At 49.8% G+C, this 15,626-nt stretch overlaps 1 protein-coding gene across 2 annotated transcripts; it reads left to right on the forward strand.

The window, feature by feature from the left end:
• Window positions 1-5,441: 5,441 nt before the first annotated feature.
• Window positions 5,442-14,516, forward strand: snai2 (snail family zinc finger 2). Of its 2 annotated transcripts, XM_080469072.1 has the most exons (3): window positions 5,442-6,075; window positions 6,148-6,633; window positions 13,085-14,516. In XM_080469072.1, the coding sequence occupies exons 1-3, from the start codon at window positions 5,997-5,999 to the stop codon at window positions 13,264-13,266; spliced, it is 747 nt and encodes a 248-aa protein (XP_080325198.1). In that variant the 5' UTR covers window positions 5,442-5,996; the 3' UTR covers window positions 13,267-14,516. The 2 variants fall into 2 exon arrangements, with proteins under 2 accessions (XP_080325198.1, XP_080325197.1); XM_080469071.1 differs by having other exon boundaries at window positions 5,861-6,633.
• Window positions 14,517-15,626: the final 1,110 nt, after the last annotated feature.

Here is a 15,626-nt window from a genome sequence, read left to right on the forward strand (position 1 = left end):
AAGCCGTCAGAAGCCGATCGGTGCTTCGTGGTGGGTTCAGGTACCCCTCAGTGGGAAGCATAAATCACACCAACAGTACTGTACAGGCTTATTGTACCAACAATTCATTTAAAAACAAAAATCTGATTGTTTCCATAAAAACCCCACCACCCAGGTACCTCTGGGTCAATTTTCAACTGGAATCACTGCAAGATTCTCTCACAAATACACAGTGAATTCACACCAACATATACAGTACTGTACATGGGTATTGTACCAAAATCCTTATTTTCAGAAAACTCCCACATTCTTGTTCTACAGGCTTCCAAGAACAGCACACACAAGGTAGAGGCATGACAGGAATTCAAGAACTATTTAATAACATTTAATAGCCCAAACATCAAAATATAATAGGCAGTTGAGATGAAGACTTGTTTGCCCTAAAGAGCAGACAAGCATTAGAACGAGGTCCAGACTCACAGGTCATCACACGGACTGGTAAACACATGATGGACTCGTGAGCTGCAGAGAGGATGGCATGACCAAGTGAGTTGGACTCTATATGAAGCAAAATGTTCAAAGAAGCCAAATTCAGCAAAAGGAAAGAATGCCAGAGGTACTTAGGGGCTGGTACAACACAAATCTGCTGGAAACAATTAGAATTTCTATGATTTTCTGGTACAATACCCCGGTCCAGTACTGTATATGTTGGTGGGAATTCAGTGTGTAATTGTGAGAAAATGTTAGTGATTCTAGTTGAAAATGGACCCAGAGGTACCTGGAGCCTGAAGAACAAGGATGTGGTGGATTTTGCTGAAAACTATTTTATTTTCTATGATTTTTTGGAACAATAAGCCTGTAAAGAACTGTTGATGTGAATTATGCTTCCCACTGAGGTGTACTTGAACGCTCCATGAAGCCCCGGTCGGATTCTGACGTCTTTACCGTGATACGTGATGTAAACAGGCATTCTAGTTTACAGCGCAGATGGCGTTACTCCAGTGTCAGACGCGTGCCCGCGCCGCGAAACTCCACGTAAATATTCCATGATGACACTTGTCCTGCCGGTCTGTCACACACGTGTATATGTCTCTGTGTATATTTCTGTTTGTGTGTGTTAGTGTTGCTTTTAACTGGAACATACCATGTGTTCTTTATAGGGGGGGTTAACTGGAACATACCATGTGTTCTTTATAGGGGGGGTTAACTGGAACATACCACGTGTTCTTTATAGGGGGAGTTAACTGGAACATACCATGTGTTCTTTATAGGGGGGGTTAACTGGAACATACCATGTGTTCTTTATAGGGGGGGTTAACTGGAACATACCATGTGTTCTGCTCTTGACATCAAGTCTTGATTCAGTGGCTCCATTAAAAACAAACCTCTGCCTCTGCGGGGAAATAATGAAAATAACCAACCAACCATTGTCAAATCCTCCGTGAACGACTCAAATCCTATGATAATAAAGTCAAACAACCAAGAACCTCCAACTTTTCAAAACTGACCTCAGACTATAAAAGCAACCAGAGTTCTTTTTTCCACACAGCTGGTTTTAGACCCGGTTCCCTCAGCTGGTTTTAGACCCGGTTCCCTCAGCGGGTTTTAGACCCGGTTCCCTCAGCGGGTTTTAGACCCGGTTCCCTCAGCTGGTTTTAGACCCGGTTCCCTCAGTGGGTTTTAGACCCGGTTCCCTCAGCTGGTTTTAGACCCGGTTCCCTCAGTGGGTTTTAGACCCGGTTCCCTCAGCGGGTTTTAGACCCGGTTCCCTCAGCTGGTTTTAGACCCGGTTCCCTCAGTGGGTTTTAGACCCGGTTCCCTCAGCGGGTTTTAGACCCGGTTCCCTCAGCGGGTTTTAGACCCGGTTCCCTCAGCGGGTTTTAAAAAGCTCTTTGAGTTGGAGTTTCTGAACATGGTCAATGATGCTACGGACTCTACTGACTCCACCAGCAGGGGGCGCACACTACACAGTCTAAATCCCCCGCCGCTGGCCGCAGCAGGAGCATAATCAGATTACTCCATTCCACAGTCTGCCTCTGTTTGTCCACCAGCAGTAACATTTGGGTAATCAGATTACTCCACCGACTTTGACAGAAGATTATAGTGTGTGTCTGTGTGTGTGTGTGTGTGTGTGGGGGGGGGGGGGGGGGGGGGGGGTTGCTAGTAGTCAGTAATCCAGAGCATCTTCCGCATCTAACATCCAGATTATAGAGCATCTTCCTCCTCTAAAATCCAGATTACAGAGTATCCTCCTCCTCTAACATCCAGATTATGGAGCACCTTCCTCATCTAACGTCTGCATTATAGAGCATGTCCCTCCTCTAAATTCAAGATTATAGAGCAACCTCCTCATCTAACGTCTGGATTATAGAGCATATTCCTATTCTAACGTCTGGATTATAGAGCATATTCCTATTCTGACATCCAGATTATAGAGCATCTTCCTCCTCCAACATCCAGATTATGGATAATTTCCCTCTTCTAACATCAGTTTATAGAGCATCTTCCTCCTCTAACATCCAGATTATTGAACACCTTCCTCATCTAACGTCTGGATTATAGAGCATCTTCTTATTTTAACATCAGATTATAGATCATTTTACTACTCCAACATCAGATTATAGAGCATCATCACCCTCTAACATCAGTACCTATTTAAGGTGCCGCTCTGGTGAGGTGATCCGGTCCAGTGAGCAGGTCTCCTCTGGACCTGTCCAGCCATTTATTTGATGTCTTCAGTCCAAAGTTGATTCCTGTCATCAATCACTCTAAACAAATGGTCCGTCTACAGGACACACACAAACAGAAATAAACAATAAACCCATAAAATGTCTTCCTGTGGGCTCTCCACCTTCCTGAGGGCTCTCCACCTTCCTGAGGGCTCTCCACCTTCCTGAGGGCTCTCCACCTTCCTGAGGGCTCTCCACCTTCCTGAGGGCTCTCCACCTTCCTGAGGGCTCTCCACCTTCCTGAAGGCTCTCCACCTTCCTGAGGGCTCTCCACCTTCCTGAGGGCTCTCCACCTTCCGGAGGGCTCTCCACCTTCCTGAAGGCTCTCCACCTTCCTGAGGGCTCTCCACCTTCCTGAGGGCTCTCCACCTTCCGGAGGGCTCTCCACCTTCCGGAGGGCTCTCCACCTTCCTGAGGGCTCTCCACCTTCCTGAGGGCTCTCCACCTTCCTGAGGGCTCCCCACCTTCCTGAAGGCTCTCCACCTTCCTGAGGGCTCTCCACCTTCCTGAAGGCTCTCCACCTTCCTGAGGGCTCTCCACCTTCCTGAGGGCTCTCCACCTTCCGGAGGGCTCTCCACCTTCCTGAAGGCTCTCCACCTTCCTGAGGGCTCCCCACCTTCCTGAGGGCTCTCCACCTTCCTGAGGGCTCTCCACCTTCCACCTTCCTGAGGGCTCTCCACCTTCCTGAGGGCTCTCCACCTTCCTGAGGGCTCTCCACCTTCCTGAGGGCTCTCCACCTTCCACCTTCCTGAGGGCTCTCCACCTTCCTGAGGGCTCTCCACCTTCCTGAAGGCTCTCCACCTTCCTGAGGGCTCTCCACCTTCCTGAGGGCTCTCCACCTTCCTCAGGGCTCTCCACCTTCCACCTTCCTGAGGGCTCTCCACCTTCCTGAGGGCTCTCCACCTTCCACCTTCCTGAGGGCTCTCCACCTTCCTGAGGGCTCTCCACCTTCCTGAGGGCTCTCCACCTTCCTCAGGGCTCTCCACCTTCCACCTTCCTGAGGGCTCTCCACCTTCCTGAGGGCTCTCCACCTTCCACCTTCCTGAGGGCTCTCCACCTTCCTCAGGGCTCTCCACCTTCCACCTTCCTGAGGGCTCTCCACCTTCCTGAGGGCTCTCCACCTTCCACCTTCCTGAGGGCTCTCCACCTTCCTCAGGGCTCTCCACCTTCCTGTGGGCTCTCCACCTTCCACCTTCCTGAGGGCTCTCCACCTTCCTGAGGGCTCTCCACCTTCCACCTTCCTGAGGGCTCTCCACCTTCCTCAGGGCTCTCCACCTTCCTGAGGGCTCTCCACCTTCCTGTGGGCTCTCCACCTTCCACCTTCCTGAGGGCTCTCCACCTTCCTGTGGGCTCTCCACCTGCAGGAGAGGTTCTTAATTGGTGCAATGTGATGTGGGTGACGGTGTTCAGACTGACACCCCCACCACCCGGAAACGGATAAACTGGAGAAAATGGATGGATGGATGGATGGATGGATGGATGGATGGATGGATGGATGGATGGATGGATGGATGGATGGATGGATGGATGGATGGATGGATGGATGGATGGATGGAACCATAAAATGGCTCCTACAGCCATCTTCTGCCTCTAACATCCAGATTATAGATTATAGAGCATCTTCACATCTAACATCAGATTATAGACCATCTTTTGCCTCTAATATCACATTATAGAGCACCCCCTCTAATATCCAGATTATAGAGCATCTTCCTCCTCTAACCTCAGATTATAGAGCATCTTCCAGCCTCCTAGTGTAACTTCATGAGAAGTGAATGAGTGAACCACTGACCCAGTCCAGCTAATGCTAGAGCAAAGGCCTATGTGATGATGACTAACACAGGAAGTTACTTTTTACCTGCAGTAACTAATACATCAACATGTTTATGTAATCACCCCTGGAACAACATCAGAACATCTTCACCAATAAAGTCAATTTTCATAAGGGAGAGTGAAAGTAACAGAGTTCCTTTTCCAAGGAGTTACAAGTTACTTTCTGTTAACGGTCATGAATAGAGGAAGTCCACTACTTTATGAAGAAGTTACTAATAATACAACTGTGTTCACATCATTAAGATATGATGCTGTCAAAAAGAATGCAATGACCCCTTTACCAAATATTTCTTTATCTTCAGTAACTAGTAAAGTAGTGCACTTAAAAAGTAACTATTAAATATAATCAAATTCTTGTTTCAGGGACCGGCTGAAGATCAATCGTCTCGTGAGCGTCCTCCTTCGCCGTGTACGTGTGTGTGTGTGTGTGTGTGTGTGTGTGTGTGTGTGTGTGTGTGTGTGTGTGTGTGTGTGTGTGTGTGTGTGTGTGTGTGTGTGTGTGTGTGTGTGTGTGTGTGTGTGTGTGTGTGTGTGTGAGAGTACTTTGAACCCTTCCTGACGCTTCACGTTCTCCAGACGATGAAGTTGGCTTTTCGGTTAGTAACACACACACACACACACACACACACACACACACACACACACACACACACACACACACACACACACACACACACACACACACACACACACACACACACACACACACACACACACACTTTCGGTCCGCAATTAAGTCCCGCCCCCAGTCTGCTGATTGGCTGAGAGCACGTCTTTCAGGGCTCTCTGGTAATGGTGACTTGTGATTGGATGAGCTCTCAGTTCTTGCTTATTTCCAGCTGCAGTCTCCGCCCCCCTACCTGAGCGGGAGTATTTAAGTCTCCTGCAGCTGTCGGCAGCAGTTCATCCAGAGCTCAGCAGCCCATCATGACCCTGCAGCGGAGCCGAGGGGTGAGGTGAGGTGAGGTGAGGTGAGGTGAGGAACGGAGAGGAGAGGAGAGGAGAGGAGAGGAGAGGAGAGGAGAGGAGAGGTGAGGAGCAGAGAGGTGAGGAGCAGAGAGGTGAGGGGCAGAGAGGTGCGGTGAGGAGCAGAGAGGTGAGGGGCAGAGAGGTGCGGTGAGGAGCAGAGAGGTGCCGTGAGGAGCGGTGCGGTGAGGAGCAGAGAAGTGCGGTGCGGTGAGGGGCAGAGAGGTGAGGAGCAGAGAGGTGAGGGGCAGAGAGGTGCGGTGAGGAGCAGAGAGGTGCGGTGAGGGGCAGAGAGGTGAGGAGCAGAGAGGTGCGGTGAGGAGCCGTGCGGTGAGGAGCAGAGAGGTGAGGAGCAGAGAGGTGCGGTGAGGAGCAGAGAGGTGCGGTGAGGAGCAGAGAGGTGCAGTGAGGAGCAGAGAGGTGCGGTGAGGAGCCGTGCTCGGCCGAGCGGAGTTTCTCTTCACGGAAAGTTGTGCCGAAGTTTCCGAGATGCCGCGCTCCTTCCTGGTCAAGAAACACAGCAACTCCGTCAAGAAGCCCAACTACAGCGAGCTGGAGAGCCCCGCAGGTACCGCTCGGTTCTCCGCTCCAGGCTGCTCTGCTCCAACAGCTCGTAACGCGTCTGCTTCCTGCGTTTCAGTGTTCTTCTCCCCGCATGTCTACAAGGGCCTGCCGCTCTCCGTCATCCCGCAGCCGGAGGTCCTGAGCCCGGTGCCAGTATGGACCCCCAGCAGCCTGCCACTGTCCCCGGTGTCCGGGTACCCGTCCTCATTGTCCGACGCCTCTTCCAAAGACCAGAGCGGCTACAGCGGCTCGGAGAGTCCGCGGAGCGACGAGGACGAGGGGCTGAAGCTGCCCGAGGCGCACGGAGTGGGAGCGGAGAAGTTCCAGTGCGCGCTGTGCAGCAGATCCTACTCCACGTACTCCGGACTGCTGAAGCACAAGCAGCTGCACTGCGACCAGAACCGGAAGAACTTCAGCTGCAAGTTCTGCGAGAAGCAGTACGTCAGTCTGGGCGCACTCAAGATGCACATCAGGACGCACACGCTGCCTTGCGTCTGCAACATCTGTGGGAAGGCTTTCTCCAGACCATGGCTGCTGCAGGGACACATCCGGACACACACCGGTGAGACACACACACACACACACACACACACACACACACACACACACACACACACACACACACACACACACACACACACACACACACACACACACACACACACACACACACCGAACTACGGGGAGTAGGGTTGTCCTCACCATTGAAGTGTGGGGGCGCTATACTTAAACGTCACTTTAAATCAGACAGCCGCTCAATTTCAAACAAGGAAACCTGGTAAATGTTGGATTTCCTTAAACAAATGATGAGGGACTGTGAGGAGCAGCAGCAGGAGCTGATCCAGGTCTGTGGAGCTTCTGTCTGAAGGTAAAGTCCTGAACCTGGAGTATTAATATTCAGCACTGAGTAGCATGATGGTGCTGAGGACTGGAGCTCTGGTAGTCTGGACCTTTTTTTTGTTTTCTAATTCTGATGCTCATGTGTGTTTGGTGTCAATTATTGGTTTGTTGATGCGTGTTAACGTATTTCAGACCTTATTTTCTGCAGGTTAATGTGGATTGGATTTCCAGTGGAATCGCATTTTCTTACATTTTTTTAATTGACGTTCATATGACTTCCAGAAAAGACATGCCCTCCTCTTCTTGTGACTTTTGACCTCTAACCTAAGCATTTTGTTTAATTAACAAACAATAATCTACAGAAAATGTAAATTTTCACCGCATAGACAAGCACTCGGGGATATCAAAACAAAGTTTTGGATCAAGTACAGGCTGTAATAGTTTTAATTGCTTCTGTTTTTTCAGAGAACTGAACTGATTGAATGTTTTGTTTGGATTCCCGACAAAAAAACCATGAAAGAGTTATTTTTTGTTCAAAGAATTTACATTCATGAACATGGAATTTTGGAACAGTGAAGCTCAGCCTGAGAACAGAACCTGAACCAGTGAAGCTCGGTCTGAGAACAGAACCAGAACCAGAAGGAGCCAGACTTTCCTCCAGATTAAAGGAGGAGCCAGACCTTCCTCCAGATTAAAGGAGGAGCCAGACCTGTATGTATTGAGCCAGATCAATAGGCCTCAATATGTATCTTTACGTATCAATGAACACCAATAGGAATCAAAAAGTATCAATAGGAATCAATATGTATCGATAGACATCAATAGGAATCAATAAGTATTGATAGACATCAATAGGAATCAATAAGTATTGATAGACATCAATAGGAATCAATATGTATCGATAGACATCAATAGGAATCAATAAGTATTGATAGACATCAATAGGAATCAATATGTATCATTCATCCATCTCCTCCCTCTTATCCGTTTCCGGGTCACGGGGGTGACAGCCTGAACACTGTTACCCAGATCACATTACACCGATATTAAGAACCTTCCTGCAGGTGGTGAGCTCACGATCAATAGGTATCAATCAATCAAAAAGAATTCATTCATTTTATTTATTTATTCCGGGGGCAGTTTGTCCCGGAGTCTGGGGGCAGTTTGTGCCAGAGTCTGGGGGCAGTTTGTGCCAGAGTCTGGGGGCAGTTTGTGCCGGAGTCTGGGGGCAGTTTGTCCCGGAGTCTGGGGGCAGTTTGTGCCGGAGTCTGGGGGCAGTTTGTCCCGGAGTCTGGGGGCAGTTTGTGCCAGAGTCTGGGGGCAGTTTGTGCCGGAGTCTGGGGGCAGTTTGTCCCGGAGTCTGGGGGCAGTTTGTGCCAGAGTCTGGGGGCAGTTTGTGCCGGAGTCTGGGGGCAGTTTGTCCCGGTGTCTGGGGGCAGTTTGTGCCAGAGTCTGGGGGCAGTTTGTGCCAGAGTCTGGGGGCAGTCTGGGGGGCAGTTTGTCCCGGAGTCTGGGGGCAGTTTGTCCCAGAGTCTGGGGGCAGTTTGTCCCAGTCTGGGGGCAGTTTGTCCCAGTCTGGGGGCAGTGGGCAGATTAGCAGCCTGTCCTCCGTCAGTCTGTTCCAGAGCAGCTGTGGTTACAGACGTAGTTTACCACCACCCAGTATGGAGGGAATGAATAATGTCATTTAAAGTGTCCAGGAAAGCTGGATTCAACCCATCCATTATTATTACTGTAAAAGAGGAGTGAAAGAGGAGTTCATCCCTCCATCATTCTGCTTCAAGCTGGAGGAGTGATAGAAGAGTTCCTCCTGCCAAGAACTATGAACTAGTTCATTTTTGGAATTATGCACTATGAACTGAACTCGTTCATTTTAAAATTTGTGAACTGAACTTTGAACTGGTTCATGTTGAAACTGAACTTTCCCAACCCTGCCTGGAACTCTGTCACTCTGAACGCTGTCACCTGGAACGCTGTCACTCTGAACGCTGTCACTCTGAACGTTGTCACCTGGAACGTTGTCACTCTGAACGTTGTCACCTGGAACGTTGTCACTCTGAACGCTGTCACCTGGAACGTTGTCACTCTGAACGTTGTCACCTTGAACGTTGTCACTCTGAACGTTGTCACCTGGAACGTTGTCACTCTGAACGCTGTCACCTGGAACGCTGTCACTCTGAACGCTGTCACTCGGAACGCTGTCACTCTGAACGTTGTCACCTGGAACGTTGTCACTCTGAACGTTGTCACCTGGAACGTTGTCACCTGGAACGTTGTCACTCTGAACGCTGTCACCTGGAACGTTGTCACTCGGAACGTTGTCACCTGGAACGTTGTCACGCTGAACTTTGTCACTCGGAACGCTGTCACCTGGAACGTTGTCACCTGGAACGTTGTCACTCTGAACGCTGTCACTCGGAACGTTGTCACCTGGAACGTTGTCACTCTGAACGTTGTCACCTGGAACGTTGTCACTCTGAACGCTGTCACTCGGAACACTGTCACTCTGAACGCTGTCACTCTGAACGCTGTCACTCTGAACGTTGTCACTCTGAACGCTGTCACTCTGAACGCTGTCACCTGGAACGTTGTCACTCGGAACGCTGTCACTCTGAACTCTGTCACTCGGAACGCTGTCACTCTGAACGCTGTCACCTGGAACGTTGTCACTCTGAACGTTGTCACTCGGAACGCTGTCACTCTGAACGCTGTCACCTGGAACGTTGTCACTCTGAACGCTGTCACTCTGAACGCTGTCACCTGGAACGTTGTCACTCTGAACGTTGTCACTCTGAACGCTGTCACTCTGAACGCTGTCACCTGGAACGTTGTCACTCTGAACGTTGTCACTCTGAACGCTGTCACTCTGAACGTTGTCACTCGGAACGCTGTCACTCTGAACGCTGTCACCTGGAACGTTGTCACTCTGAACGCTGTCACTCTGAACGCTGTCACTCGGAACGCTGTCACTCTGAACGCTGTCACTCTGAACGCTGTCACCTGGAGCGCTGTTACTCTGAACTCTGTCACTCGGAACGCTGTCACCTGGAATGATGTCACCTAGAACGCTGTCACTCTGAACTCTGTCACTCTGAACGCTGTCACTCTGAACGTTGTCACTCTGAACGTTGTCACTCTGAACTCTGTCACTCTGAACGCTGTCACTCTGAACGCTGTCACTCTGAACGTTGTCACTCTGAACGCTGTCACTCTGAACATTGTCACCTGGAACGTTGTCACTCTGAACTTTGTCACTCGGAACGCTGTCACCTGGAACGTTGTCACCTGGAACGTTGTCACTCTGAACGTTGTCACTCGGAACGCTGTCACTCTGAACGCTGTCACTCGGAACGCTGTCACCTGGAACGTTGTCACTCTGAACGTTGTCACTCTGAACGCTGTCACTCGGAACGCTGTCACTCTGAACGCTGTCACTCTGAACGCTGTCACTCGGAACGCTGTCACCTGGAACGTTGTCACTCTGAACGTTGTCACTCTGAACGCTGTCACTCGGAACACTGTCACTCTGAACGCTGTCACTCTGAACGTTGTCACTCTGAACGCTGTCACTCTGAACGCTGTCACCTGGAACGTTGTCACTCGGAACACTGTCACTCTGAACTCTGTCACTCGGAACGCTGTCACTCTGAACGCTGTCACTCTGAACGCTGTCACCTGGAACGTTGTCACTCTGAACGTTGTCACTCTGAACTCTGTCACTCGGAACGCTGTCACTCTGAACGCTGTCACTCGGAACGCTGTCACTCTGAACGCTGTCACCTGGAGCGCTGTTACTCTGAACTCTGTCACTCGGAACGCTGTCACCTGGAATGATGTCACCTAGAACGCTGTCACTCTGAACTCTGTCACTCTGAACGCTGTCACTCTGAACGTTGTCACTCTGAACGTTGTCACTCTGAACTCTGTCACTCTGAACGCTGTCACTCTGAACGCTGTCACTCTGAACGTTGTCACTCTGAACGCTGTCACTCTGAACATTGTCACCTGGAACGTTGTCACTCTGAACTTTGTCACTCGGAACGCTGTCACCTGGAACGTTGTCACCTGGAACGTTGTCACTCTGAACGTTGTCACTCGGAACGCTGTCACTCTGAACGCTGTCACTCGGAACGCTGTCACCTGGAACGTTGTCACTCTGAACGTTGTCACTCTGAACGCTGTCACTCGGAACGCTGTCACTCTGAACGCTGTCACTCTGAACGCTGTCACTCGGAACGCTGTCACCTGGAACGTTGTCACTCTGAACGTTGTCACTCTGAACGCTGTCACTCGGAACACTGTCACTCTGAACGCTGTCACTCTGAACGTTGTCACTCTGAACGCTGTCACTCTGAACGCTGTCACCTGGAACGTTGTCACTCGGAACACTGTCACTCTGAACTCTGTCACTCGGAACGCTGTCACTCTGAACGCTGTCACTCTGAACGCTGTCACCTGGAACGTTGTCACTCTGAACGTTGTCACTCTGAACTCTGTCACTCGGAACGCTGTCACTCTGAACGCTGTCACTCGGAACGCTGTCACTCTGAACGCTGTCACCTGGAACGTTGTCACTCTGAACGTTGTCACTCTGAACTCTGTCACTCTGAACGCTGTCACTCTGAACGTTGTCACTCTGAACGTTGTCACTCTGAACTCTGTCACTCTGAACGCTGTCACTCTGAACGCTGTCACTCTGAACGCTGTCACCTGGAACGTTGTCACTCTGAACGTTGTCACTCTGAACTCTGTCACTCTGAACGCTGTCACTCTGAACGTTGTCACTCTGAACGTTGTCACTCTGAACTCTGTCACTCTGAACGCTGTCACTCTGAACGCTGTCACTCTGAACGTTGTCACTCTGAACGCTGTCACTCTGAATGTTGTCACTCTGAACGTTGTCACTCTGAACGCTGTCACTCTGAACGCTGTCACTCTGAACGTTGTCACTCTGAACGCTGTCACTCTGAACGTTGTCACCCTGAACGCTGTCACTCTGAACGCTGTCACTCTGAACGTTGTCACTCTGAACGTTGTCACTCTGAACTCTGTCACTCTGAACGCTGTCACTCTGAACGCTGTCACTCTGAACATTGTCACTCTGAACGCTGTCACTCTGAATGCTGTCACTCTGAATGTTGTCACTCTGAACGCTGTCACTCTCTGAACGTCGTCTCCTGAACGTTGTTGCTGTGTTCTCAGTGCGGTGTGTCTGAGGGCCCGTCCACACCAGAACGCCGTTTCATGTAAACGCATGGTTTTTGTGTTTTTTAACACGGGTCCCAGGGTGGGGACATTCTGAAACATGGGCTCAGCTTTGAGGTGTGGACAGACAAAGACATGCATCTACAGAAAACGGTGATGTCTTTGCCCCACCCCCGCAGTCTGCGATTTCACCTCATAACAACAACAATGGCGGACTATGTGCTACAGGTGGCCCTGCAGACACTACTGATACTTTGAGGTTTAATAAGAATTTCTCCAGTACCAGGAGGAGCAGGAGGATTCTACATGGTTGCATCCTAATAGTCCCTCTTATCCCCTTTTCCTTAACCCTGGATGTGTTTAAGTGGCGGTCTTGATAAGGAGAGTTGGAATTCTCACTCAGCTAAGGAAAGGAGGCGCAATGCTTCCTTTAGAACCTCCTTTAGCCTAGGAACCACTGATGCTTCCTTTAGAACCTCCTTTAGCCTAGGAACCACTGATGCTTCCTTTAGAACCTCCTTTAGCCTAGGAACCACTGATACTTCCTTTAGAACCTCCTTTAGCCTAGGAACCACTGATGCTTCCTTTAGAACCTCCTTTAGCCTAGGAACCACTGATGCTTCCTTTAGAACCTCCTTTACCCTAGGAACCACTGATACTTCCTTTACCAAACGAGACCAGGGGTACGTCCAAAAAGTCCCTCCTATCTCCTTCTCTATGGACTTTACCTTAACCCCTGGATGACATCACAGGGTTAAGGAAAGGTGTTAGGAGGCTTCCTAAAGGAGTTAGTAAAGGTGTTAGGAGGCTTCCTAAAGGAGTTAGTAAAGGTGTTAGGAGGCTTCCTAAAGGAGTTAGTGAAAGATGTTAGGAGGCTTCCTATCACCTTTCCTTAACTCCTTTAGGAAGTCTAACACTCTAACTTAACTCCTTTAGTGTTTGCTGAGTGTTTGCTTCTGTGTTCGCAGGTGAGAAGCCGTTCTCCTGTCCTCACTGCAGCAGAGCCTTCGCAGACAGATCCAACCTCCGGGCTCACCTTCAGACTCACTCCGATGTGAAAAAGTACCAATGCAAGAACTGCTCCAAAACCTTCTCCAGGATGTCTCTTCTGCACAAGCACGAGGAATCTGGCTGCTGTCTTGCACATTGAGCCCCCCCCCCACCAAGTATCAATCCCAGCAGGACTGTCTGCGGGGGGGGTTTCTTCTAACGCCCCCCCCCCCCTCGGTACTCATACACTCGACTACCTGTGCTGCTCATGCACTTTCCTAAATGTCTGCAGAGCTTTCTGTGCTTCCTCTCTGCATGCCGTGTAGCATCAGCAGCAGCACCGTGAGGGGTCCTGCAGCTGCAGCACCATCAGCAGCAGCACCGTGAGGGGTCCTGCAGCTGCAGCACCATCAGCAGCAGCACCGTGAGGGGTCCTGCAGCTGCAGCACCATCAGCAGCAGCACCGTGAGGGGTCCTGCAGATGTAGCACCATCAGCAGCAGCAGAGGAAACATGTTTTTATTTCACTTTGGGAGACTTTCCAACATTTGCACAGACTTTAAGCTGCATTCAGATCCGAAGTGCCTCAGTTTTCTATTTTCCACCTGCAGGTTCCTTTTTCTCTTTGTCTATTTTGAATGTACGTGTGACTGAAATGATTGTAGAGTAACGGTGAAAACTGTGATGCAGAATGACTTTTGATATTTTCATAATTTCAAGATGCTTTTATAAAATAAAATTTCATGACATTTTTATAAAAAAAAAATTTTGTATCTGGAAACGAGGATGTGTTTGTGTATTGAATTTCAAGATTTAGGGGAATGCCAGGGGCCCCCTGCTGGCTGGAGACATTATGACAGTCACACTGAAGAACGGACGAGGATAAACACATCGGAGAGCTTCAAAGGTCATGAAGTTTATTACATTTTAGAAAACGAGCATTATTAGTTTTTCTTCTTTTAATCCAAATCACAGATCTATCACTGACACTTCCAGGGTGCATGGCGCCCTCTACAGGCTCTGCCCATTAAGACAGGAACAATAAGGAAAGTGGTTTCGGAGGAATTTAGAGCGATGAAAGTTTGAGGACATTTCCAGATCTCATTTGGTATGAATCCATACAGATTTATGAAGTTCTGCTTTGATTTGGCCTGACAGCAGCAGTTATGACACAAACGATAAAGAAAGTGAAGTCGTGAAGGATAAATGTTGGAGGAGTTTAGACGTAGAAAACAAAAGTTTAATTTAGTTTTTTCTAAATCACAGCTATGTTTGAATGGTGATGTCCCCCTCTGGCTGCAGGAATTCAGATGGTAACAATGAAAGGTCTGTGCATTTGGAGGATGGAAACTCTGTCCAAGGTTCACATGGCAGCAAAGTCCTTTCACAATAAAAAAACAAAAGTATCACCACTTTGGTTTTTAGCCCTGATTTAATGTTAATGAAGCACAACTTTATTTAAAATGTGGTCAAAAAGTAAGAAGCTGTTCTGCTGATGTGATGTGTTCTGGTGCAGTGGGATTAATCAGAACTCTGCAGTGTGTGTGTGTGTGTGTGTGTGTGTGTGTGTGTGTGTGTGTGTGTGTGTGTGTGTGTGTGTGTGTGTGTGTGTGTGTGTGTGTGTGTGTGTGTGTGTGTGTGTGTGTCTGTGTGTGTGTGTGTGTGTGTGTCTCGTTATCCACGTACAAGCCGTCCTGTTTTCACATTAAGAAACTCCATAAATGGATCAACTCAGATTCTTTTTCATCCAGGTAGGAAGCACCTGGTCACGTGACCAACCTGGTCCAGGTAGGAAGCACCTGGTCACGTGACCAACCTGGTCCAGGTAGGAAGGACCTGGTCACGTGACCAACCTGGTCCAGGTAGGAAGCACCTGGTCACATGACCAACCTGGTCCAGGTAGGAAGGACCTGGTCACGTGACCAACCTGGTCCACGTAGGAAGCACCTGGTCACGGGACCAACCTGGTCCAGGTAGGAAGGACCTGGTCACGTGACCAACGTGGTCCACGTAGGAAGCACCTGGTCACGGGACCAACCTGGTCCAGGTAGGAAGCACCTGGTCACATGACCAACCTGGTCCAGGTAGGAAGCACCTGGTCACGTGACCAACCTGGTGCAGGTAGGAAGCACCTGGTCACGTGACCAACCTGGTCCAGGTAGGAAGGACCTGGTCACGTGACCAACCTGGTCCAGGTAGGAAGCACCTGGTCACATGACCAACCTGGTGCAGGTAGGAAGCACCTGGTCACATGACCAACCTGGTGCAGGTAGGAAGCACCTGGTCACGTGACCAACCTGCTCCAGGTAGGAAGCACCTGGTCACATGACCAACCTGGTGCAGGTAGGAAGCACTTGGTCACATGACCAACCTGGTCCAGGTAGGAAGCACCTGGTCACGGGACCAACCTGGTCCAGGTAGGAAGGACCTGGTCACGTGACCAACGTGGTCCACGTAGGAAGCACCTGGTCACGGGACCAACCTGGTCCAGGTAGGAAGCACCTGGTCACATGACCAACCT

The sequence above is a fragment of the Lipophrys pholis genome, assembly GCF_963383615.2.
Source record: "Lipophrys pholis genome assembly, chromosome: 1".
Lineage (NCBI taxonomy): Eukaryota > Metazoa > Chordata > Actinopteri > Blenniiformes > Blenniidae > Lipophrys > Lipophrys pholis.